The 10019-nt window shown below is 55.5% G+C and overlaps 1 protein-coding gene across 1 annotated transcript in view; it reads left to right on the forward strand.

Annotated features, from left to right (window-relative positions):
* QSOX1 (quiescin sulfhydryl oxidase 1) overlaps positions 1–9819 on the forward strand; it is a 36309-nt gene extending 26490 nt beyond the window's left edge. The window contains exons 9-13 of the mRNA XM_034779006.1: positions 2621–2743; positions 2904–3051; positions 4140–4316; positions 5772–6052; positions 6113–9819. Of these exons, the coding sequence (XP_034634897.1) occupies positions 2621–2743; positions 2904–3051; positions 4140–4316; positions 5772–6052; positions 6113–6670 (1287 nt within the window). The 3' untranslated portion in view covers positions 6671–9819. The remainder of the gene's footprint in view (positions 1–2620; positions 2744–2903; positions 3052–4139; positions 4317–5771; positions 6053–6112) is intronic.
* The last annotated feature ends 200 nt before the right edge of the window (positions 9820–10019 follow it).

Below are 10019 nucleotides of genomic sequence, written 5' to 3' on the forward strand. Positions count from 1 at the left end.
CGAAACAGCTGATCCGTGGTAGGCACTGGGAGGGAGGGGGAAGCATTGATTGGCGGGGCTCCCGTGGCGGGCAGGAGGCACTGGGGGAGATTCTGGTAGTGGGGCTGCCGCTGAGTGCTCAGCACCCACCATTTTTTTCCCATGGGTGCTCCAGCCCCGGAGTCAGTGCCTATGTGAGGAAGACATTTCTGATCATAGAGGGTTCTTTAATGGAGCAGAAAAAGGCCTGACGAGATCCAGTGGTCAGAAACTAGACACATTCAGACAAAATTAAGATGATTCACCATTGAAACAGCTTATCTGGGAACAGGGTAGATTCTCTATCACTTGAAGCCTTTAAATCAAGACTGGATGTGTTTCTAAAGAAGATGCTCTAGTTACTGGGTGTGGTTCTGTGGCCAGCACTATGCAGGAGGTCAGATAAATGGTTATAATGGTCCCTTCTTGCTTTAAAACTTATTCATCTAAATGTGGGTCACTAGTGCAATGAGTCTTGGGTTCTCAGCTTAGACCTTTATTACTTTTTCCCTAATTGCCCAACTGCTGCATGATTAACAAAACTGGCTGGCTGTGCCTGTGAAGGGACCAGGACTAAGACTAGCAGGGATGGTGCAGGGTAGGACTGAGGTGCATTGGAAGGAGTGTGTGAGGAGGGCAGGACTAGAATAGCCAGTGGCCGTGTGAGTCAGGCCTGAGGTGCTTTGGCATGGCTGTGCTGAAGCCTGCTTAGCACCTAGCTTGCTTGCGGCCTGGCTTTAGCTAATGCTCTCAATCTCTCTCACTTTCTTGAGCATGGAAGATTTCATTAAATGAATACCCCACCCTGCCACCTTCCCCTTCAAAATACAATCCCCCAGGAGAGTGCAGGCTGTGTTTGATCCTCAGACAGCTGAAGGGCGGCTGTGTGTGTGTGTGTGTGTGGGGGGGGGTTGCTACACCAGCCCCCCAGGCTCTGGAACCTTCAGGGGACCAGTCTATACTGTGAAATGTGTTTGGTGTCAGACAACTGTAGTAATGGCAGCTCCAGATTAGGAGACAAAGCTGTTCAGATGCAGGGAACAGAGAGCCCAAGACCGAAATAGCACAAGGAACCCAGTTCACCGACCAAGCTCCCTCCCTCCCTGCAAAGCTCAGAGATGTTGGGGCAGGGGGGAGGGTGGATGTAGATGGGGAGGGGAATGGGGTGTGTGTGTGGGAGGTATAGATGGGGAGGGGAATGGGGTGTGGGTGGGGAGGGGAACAGAAGAGGAGAGTGAGTGTGTGGGTATAGATGGGGAGGGGCATGGGGGGTGCGGAGGGGAATGTGTGTGTGTGTGAATGGAATGGGATGTGGGTGTGGATGGGGAGGGGTACGGAGTGTGGATGGATGGGAAGGGGAATGGGGGGTGGGTGGGTGTGGAGGGGAATGGGGGGTGGGTGGGAGGGAAGGGGAATGGGTGTGTGGAGGTATAGATGGGGAGGGGAATGATTCTCTTGCAACATCTCCTGCTTCTGCCTCCTCAGTCTGGTGGTTGGGTGTGTACCATAGTCTAGAGGAAACAGTTTTGTGCTCAGTGCAAGATGTTTCAGATTTAGGCCACTAGACGGAGCAATGTCACCAGGATTCCCACATTCCTGACAGTTGCAGGGAATTTGCCTTCTCTGCATGTCCAAACTCTGATCCTTAAATCTAGCGCATTTCCCAGAGACGTGTAGGCCTGCGGGGAGAGAAGCATTTATTTTAGAACAGGTCACCTGCTAAACCTCACCCCAAATCTCCAGTATCCCACGGGAGCCTTTGAAAGGAGATTTGGAGGAGTGAGGGAGGGATCCCCAGCAGAAATGTCAGTTCCCTGTGTTTTTTATTGTCAAGCATAACAGGGTATCCATGGAGGCTAGACCCTTTTGCTTTCATTCCCCCCACACTTTCCTGGGTCCCCGCCTCCTGGTTTTACCCATCTACACTGTCTCCTCTCTTTGTGTTTGTCCCTGAGGTGGGTCTCCCCCCGTCGCCCCAGTCACTCGCTCCTCCCCTCCCTGGAGCGCTTGCGGTTTTAAAGTGCTGATACTAATCGGATTTGTGTTGACTTATTGTCAAAGTAGCTTTTCGTGTTCCTCGGAGACTATTTGGAGTTACGATTGAGATTTGGATCTTGGCTGTTGGCCCACAGGGCTGACTTGTTCACAATAGTGGCAGCTTGAATATAAATGAAAAGGCTTCCCAGTGCTGGCTGCTTGGATCACTGGGGGGAGGCTTCATACCAAGCTGGACAGCCTGAGACACGTGTAGCTGTGAGCTCCCCACAGCCAGTGCTCCTGCACCATTCTCTGCAGGGACTCCTGCTGGGAGGGGCTGGCATTGCAGTCGCCGAGAGTTTCTCACAATCAGGGTCTCACCCTGTTTCCCACCTGAGAGAGGCTAGCAAAGGGCATATGGGGACATGATAGTATTGCTAAGATCCTGACTTTATCACTGTAGGATGATTTGTGTCCTATTAGCCATCATGCTCAGTAAAGGTCTCAAAATGTCCCCTGGAATCAAAGCAGGAATCTCTCCCGTGCCTGGGTTCACGTCGACCATAATGGGTAGCAAGGCTTTTGTCGTTAAACGTATTTCCTCCTCGCTCTGTTCTTGCTGTAGTATTTTCCTGGCCGCCCCTTTGTCCAGAACTTCCTGCGCTCTGTGGACAGGTGGCTGAGAAACGTGAGAGAATCAAGGATTCCCTACAGTGCCTTGGAGCTGGTCTTGACCAACAGAAAAGAGGTGGGTCGCATAGAGATGATTTCCCTTTAGCCCTGCAGTGTGTGCACACGTCTGCCTTCCCCTGTCCTTTTCTCTCAGTCCTCCTCTGCTCTCCCTCCCCTGCCCACCGCATTAGCCCTGAGGTTGTTACTCTTTGTCTGCCTGTCTCTCTCCCCATCAGGGTCAAGCCCCGGCAGTGCTGTCGAACAACGTGACGTGGGTGGGTTGCCAAGGAAGCGAACCTCATTTCCGAGGCTACCCCTGCTCCCTCTGGATCCTCTTCCACCTCCTGACAGTGCAGGCGACTAGACACCCCAGGCTGGGCACAGGTAAACACGCGACCCTGTGCACGTCCCACTCTGAACGTGCCGGATGATCTAGCTCTTGGCCATAGAGAGAGGGGTATGGGAAGCACCGTGATAGCTCCCTTTAGCCATAGCTTGGGAATTTCTGGGAGCTGCTGCTCCGTGGGAAATGCGATGGGGAGGGGGTAGGTAGACTCAAGCCAGAAAGCTGAAGGCAGTCCTGGGGTTTTAGAAGGGTTGCAGTCCCTGGTTGGAAAGCCCTTCCAGCCATCCCTGTAGCCAGGGAGTCGGTAGGCCCCACACTAGGTAGCGCATTGTAATGCCCCAATCTCCTCTCATCCCATCTTGCATGCCTAGCACCTGTATCTTATGGCTTGCTGGATCCCCCAGTGTGAGCGTTCTGCAGCTCTCATGTCAGGTGGTTGGCTGCCACTTCTCCCAAGTCTGGGTCAGAGCGCTGAGCTTCCCAGCCCGCCAAGGGGGCTGCGCTCCCGTGTGGAATCTTAGCATCATCTCATCAGTCAGCTGTGCACGGCGCTCTCTCCTGCCATAAGGCCAAATGTGCTGCTGTCTCTGCTCAGCCAGCCCCTCTGGCTCAGGGAGGGACAGATCACAGCTAGCAATAATAGTATCTAGCTCTTCTGTAGTGTGGCTCTCTACTGACAGCTGAACGCTAGCCCCAGGGCCTGCTGGGTCATAGGGGATGTGTCTTAAACAGGACATACAAGCCCGACTGCAGAGCCAGCCTTTGGCGTCTCTGCTGGTTTCTCTCAGGATCCCCTGGCCCAGCCTGGTTCATGGTGCCGTGGTGTCCCATGGTGCCGTGCCAGCGCCTCCCAGTGCAGGTGGGGCTGAATGCTCGAAGCGTCTCACACGCCACTGGAAGCCCCGTGCTGGGCCCCACACAGCCTGCTCCGTGGCGCTGTGATCCTGAGCTGCCTGGTCCCGTGGACCCACCTGGCCTCGAATTGCTAGCACTCTGCAAAGAGCCTGGGTTCCTCTGGGCAGCGTGGATGGCAGGGAAGCCACCGGGCACAGTGCTGCTCTGAGTTGCCAGGGTTTCCCCAGCCGAGCGTGCTGCGCCGACTGAGCTGTCTTGCCTCCCCCTCCAGGCCCGCTCGAGGTCCTTGGCGCCATGCGCAGCTACGTCCAGTCCTTCTTTGGCTGCCGGGAGTGCGCACAGCACTTTGAGGGCATGGCAGCGGAGTCCATGGACAAAGTGAGAAGTGTGGACGAGGCAGCCCTCTGGCTTTGGTCAAGACACAACCGGGTCAATGCTCGGCTGGCAGGTAAGGGGAGGTGTGTCCTGCTGGTGAGGCTAGCATTGGTCGAGGAAGATGGGGTGAGAGGCACCTGAGGGAGAAGTTAGCCCCCAGTGCAGGGAGTCCAGACCCTCTGGCCGTATCTGGGGAGGGATGGGGGACAGGGTCATGGGGACAGCTGACTGCAGAGGGGTTGGAATTTGTGATGAACCTCGTAGGCCGGCTGGTGCCTTGGCTTGTAAAGCACAGGCTGGGCTGACTCAGTAATAACGCTCCCCAATAACGCTGTGCCTGCCCTGTCACTGCTGCGCAGTGAGGGGGCGTCTCTCCTCGCAGACTGATAACTGCAGGGGGAGCCGGGCTGAAGGAGGAAGCCTGGGGCACAGGGAGCTGCGAGAGCGCTCTGCCTGCATGCCGCGGGCCGGCTTTGTCCAGTCATTTCTTCTTTGAAAGCAGCCACAAAGGTTAACTCTGCAGCCTGGCAGGGGGCTGGCGGAAGGCCGTGGGTAGGGATCGCAGACCCCTGAGGTGAAGGGAACAGGCAGCTGGTGGTGCTGAGCCAGAGACCGCCCCAGAGAGGCAGTTAAATCTTATCCGGCTTCCCGCAGGGGGCTTTAAAAGCTGCCACGTGCCCTGGCAGGACCCTCCTCCCGAGACTAGACGATTCTCCAAATGCTCCATTTGTGTGCAGACGCTGCCCCTCCCCCTTCGCACACAAGCCTCTAGAGCCCAGTTCAGGGGGAGTTGGGACAAAAGCAGCTGGCAGCTGAGAAGGAAGAGGGAGCAAGAGTGGCCAGGCAGGGGAAGGAAGGGGGGAATGACTTCCTGCTTGTCAGTGCAGCCTCCCCCGGTGGGGGGCATAGCACCCTCCAGCCCAGCTCACAGCAGTCCCCTGGAACGCCCATGGCCCAAGGATGTGGCCCAGGCTGACACCCAGGGACTCTGGCAGAGAGAAGGCAGAGCCCACTGAAGCCTGGGGGAACCTACCGGCGTTCGTCCAATTGTGGGGTGACGGTTCCTGCTCCGGTCGGTCATTTGGGAGGCAGGGAGGAGACTCCCAAGTCTCAAGGGGCTGCAGCTCTTGGCTACAAGAGCCTGTTCTTGGCACTAGGGTAGGCTGGGGGTTCTTGCATGCCCGCTCCCTGCCCCTCAGGGTGGCTGAAGGGCACATGAGCAAGTGGAGCTGCTCCTACAGGCAAGTTGTGCGTGACCTCCCAGTCAGGGCGATGTGCGAATCCCACTGGAACTGTGCCCCCCTGCTGGGAGTCTCACGCTAGCAAGGGGAGAGCCGGCTAAGGCTGGAGGGCTTTGGGCAGGTTTGGGGTGTGTCTGTAAGATCCATAAGGCACAGAGGCTACTCCCTTTCCTTCAGGGCTTATGGGGTGGATGTTAAATGCTGTGGTTATTGTACTGGGACCGTCCTGCTGCTGGAGCCCCTGGTGGGACTGTGTCTGAGGCCTTTGTTCCATCTGATTTATCCAGGTACCGAGACAGAGGACCCCCAATTCCCCAAGCTGCAGTGGCCTCCCCCGGAACTGTGCCGTCCGTGTCACAGTGTGGTCAAAAGGCGCCAAGTGTGGGACGAGGCAGCCGTGCTGCAGTTCCTCAAGGCCTACTTTTCCCCGATCAACATCTTCTTAAATTACACGGAGCCCGAGACGGCTCTGGTGGTCAGGCGCAGCCGGGAGGCAAAGGAGGGAGCTGGAGAGTGGGCCATGGGTGAGGGGGAAGAGAGAGGAGAGGAGGACGATGACAAGGAGGAAGAGAGAGGAGAGAATGGGAGAGGGGAGGAGGGAGAGAATGGGAGAGGGGAGGAGGGGGAAGAAAAAGGAGGGAATGGGGAAGGGGAAGAAAGGAGACCAGGGAAATTGGAGGGTGCAGGGCTGGGAATGGAGGTGGGTGGCTCGGAGAGACGAGGCTTTTCGGGGCCACGGAAGCCAAGCATCGTCCGGATGAACCCCAAGATGCAGGAGCTGGAGGAGGACATTGTGGACCTGGACTCCTTCAGCGAGCTGCACTACAAGAGCAAAGCCCTGAAGGCTGCGGCCAACAAGGGGCGGCGGCTGAGCAAGAGGGACACCATCCCGCTGCTGCTGGCAGACGACAGCCACCAGGCCTTTGACTATGCTGCGGTCTGGGAGCGCCTGAGGCGGCAGGGGCTGGGCTCCAAGCAGCTCATCGGGGCCCTGGAGGAGGACGAAGGGGACACCCTGAGGAGGAGCCATTGGTTCCGCATGCTGGGAGTGGGCTTCTCCCGTCTGGACGTCAGCCTGTGCATCATCCTGTACTTCCTCTCCTCCATGTGCCTGTTGGGCATGTACACCTTCTTCCGCATGCGCACGAGGCACCGCAAGGGCCGCCCCAGCTTCCCCACGGCATGAGGTGGGGAAGGGGAGCAGTGGGGGGGGGTGTATGATGGTGTAGGTCAAGTGCTAATGATTCCTTCTGGGGGTCTGTGGCCGGAGAAAAGTCTGACTTTCTCCGTCAGGGTTGCTAGGGCAGTGGGTGCAGCTGGACGGCTTTTGGATCTTGCCACCGCTGGCCACATGGACATGGGGCCGCCCAGCAGACAGATATGACAGGGTGTTCTTCAGGGATCCAAGAGCCTTACCGAGCCACCCGAGCTCCTCAGAGACTTCTAGCTGAGTCGCTGTCGGGTCAGGGTGGGGGGCTGGAGAACGGAGTGAACTGGGAGAGGTGTGGGGAGTTCTAGCTGCCTCCCTGTTTACAGTAGCTCAGCCACTGGTAAGGATTGGGTGGTCTCCTTCCTGGTCTGTTTCCTGCTGCACCGCAGTGAAGGTGAATCCAGCCCAAAGCGCCCAGGCTGCCCCAGAGGGTGCAGAACTTCCTCTTTGCCAGATGATTCCTTCACTCTTGTAGGCCAGGATCACTAACCCACTCAACCCAAGGCGCTCTCGCACTATGCTCAGGGTGTATGTGACACCCCCCACAAATAAGGGACTGCGGTGCCACTGGCTGGAGATACACATAACACAGACAGGTGCTGAGGAAGCTGTGTAGCCAGAGCTAAGCCAGTTCACCGTAATCCTGACCTGTAACGCTCCCCCCACCTCCATGTACTATTTGTGTCATGAGCCACTGCGCTCCTTATCCTAATGCATCTCAATCCTGTCTTGAAATACCACCTGCTCCACACTCTTGGGTTCTTTCTATGCTGGCTCTGCATTTGTGAGAGAGACAGAGAGAAATGGCCACAGGGGTCAGATTCACCAATCGGCATCTGGCTTCTGAAGTTCAGGGCTCAAGGGGAGGTGTCGCTGCGTTAACCGAGAACAGCTGTTACGTCCAGCCTCCCTGCAGCACAGAGCACACATGAGCACAGAGGTGGGTGGGAAAGGACACGGACCCTTGGTCTGACCGCAGATCGTTCTGCTGGAGCATCTTATTCTGTGCCACCTTGACTTGTCATGTTGAGCTGTCCCCAGCCTTCTCCTGTGTATGCGGGGGGGGGGGGGGAAGAGAGACATTAGTGCTGGCAGGGTTCTGTGTCAGCCTGTGCTGTGTTTCACCTGCTGGGGGCATGCTCGGGCCAACAGGCCACCTCTCTGAAAGTCTTGCAGGCAGATTTGCTGCTACCCTCATGCTTTAAAAATAGAAGTGGGAGGAGATGGGGGGCTTTGCCAGTTCCCCCACCTTATATTATAGTGTTTGTGAAACTGGGAAGAAACTGGAACTCTTCCTTTTGGCACTGTGGGTGGGGCCAGCCTTAGAGCCAAATTCCCCTGGTACAATAAAAAGCCATAGAACCTACCAGGAAGTCCTGTGCTGCTCCATTACTCCACTTTGTTCCCACCTGCTTCAGCATGCAAGCATGGGCGCCTCCATTAGGTTGCTCAGCCATGCATTCGGATACTGTGTTTCGATCTTGCAAGCCGAGCACCCAGAATTGGACACAAATTTCCCAGATGCACCTGGGCGCTTGTTCAGTACTGGGAATATTCCCTCCCATGTCCTCGTATAGTGAGCACAGTCAGCCCAGAGCATTCGATCTCTGACCCCTAGCGTTAGTGCATCTCACCGGCCTGCAGATGCTGTCACTTTGTTCAACCTTTCTATGAAACCCATTGTACTGGAGTCACCGTTGAGCTGAGGAAAGAGAATCCTAATGCAAATCATGGCATTGCAAGAGTCGCTTAACTTATCCCCATTCTTCGTGGCCTCCCATCCCGTCATTTTGTTTGTGCATTGTTTAGAGTGAGGTCTGCTAGCACTGTGCAAATGACCTTTGGGCTGGTGAGATGCAGAGGCTGGCTGCACACTGGGTGAAGGAGCATTTCTTGTTGATTGTTCTGAATGTAGCTCCTGGTACCCGTAGTCTTTCTTCAAAGGGTGCATGCAACTAGTTACAAGTTAGGACCAAGCTTTTCAAAAGTTACCAGGAATTTTGTTCAGCCTGCTTGAGAGGCCTTGAAAGGGCCTTACTGTCATAGGCTGAAAATCCAGCTCCTTTCAAGGTATGTCAAGTTCAGCATCTGAAATCACTGGTCACCTTTGCAAATCTTACCCTAGGGGAACTGCTGGGTTAGCTCTAAGGCCTTGTCTGTGATGCGGTTTTGTGCTCCATTGCCAGCCGGAGAGCTAATGTAGATTGGCTGCTTGTGCTTCTGCCACTGTGGTGTCTAACCCTGGTCAGATAGCTGTAAAAATACTAGTGGTGGATCTGTACTCACACCGCCGCTGGTGGGGCTCCTACAGCAATGATGGGTGACAGCCAGCCTGACCTGGTTTTTATCATCTCCCCCTTTTTTTATTATTTCTTTTTGCATCCCAAAACTGGGGAGGAGGATGGGCAGGACCGGTGCCTAGAAACGGGGACAGCTCTGGAATTTGGGGATAGGGAGCAACCTATGATCACTCTTCCCATCCCCCACTTGGTACTTGAGAACATCTGCCCAGAGCCTCTCTGCCTTGTCCAGCGTAACCTGGGCCTGCTTTTGGGAGTGGGGAGGCTCCTGTGTCTCCCTTCCGTGGGCTTGCGCTGTCCTGATGGATCTGACCTAAGACTGCCGGGATGTTTCTAAAGCCCAGGCTGAGATAGCTGAGTTCTTTGCTCTTTTCTGAATGTGCCTTTTAAAAAAATCTGGACTCCTGAGCTACAAAACATTGGCTTTGAGATCACCTGTGGATTCCTCCCTGATTTTCACTCAGTTAACTTCCTTTTGCCATCTACAGCCTGGAGCTGAGGGATTGACTTGCTGGGCTGCTGGATTTTGGTTTTTGGAGGGGGTTTGGACTGTATCTGAGCCTCCCAGGGCTGTGCCTGTGAGAAGCTATGCTAGCCCACTCAGAACTACTAACGGGCACCCCTCAATCATCTGAACTGACCTGGCATCTGGAGCAGCTTGCTGCATGCCTGGTCCTTGATGAGCTGGTGTTTGTGGGTTGGAAATAGCCACTCAAAGGGATTCTGACATCACATGATGGGGTCACACGTGCCCTTCCATGTTGCCTGGTGTCATGGGTCTTTGTGTGTCACTGGAGAGAACAGATTCCTTTGGGTGGGGAAGGGGTGCTGTCTCAGCCAGTCTGCTGTAAGAGGCAGAGCGGCTTCCCTACTTGGCCGGTCTCAACCCAGACCTTTAGCTCAGTGTGTCGCCCCCAGGCTGAGGTCTGCAGGACGCTCTGCTCCGGGATGGGTGGAGGAGAAACATTTATCTTTAATTGTCATGAAAGGGTTGGGTTGGTTTCATTTTCTTCACTTTAAAAGTG

The sequence above is a fragment of the Trachemys scripta genome, chromosome 8, assembly GCF_013100865.1.
Source record: "Trachemys scripta elegans isolate TJP31775 chromosome 8, CAS_Tse_1.0, whole genome shotgun sequence".
Lineage (NCBI taxonomy): Eukaryota > Metazoa > Chordata > Testudines > Emydidae > Trachemys > Trachemys scripta.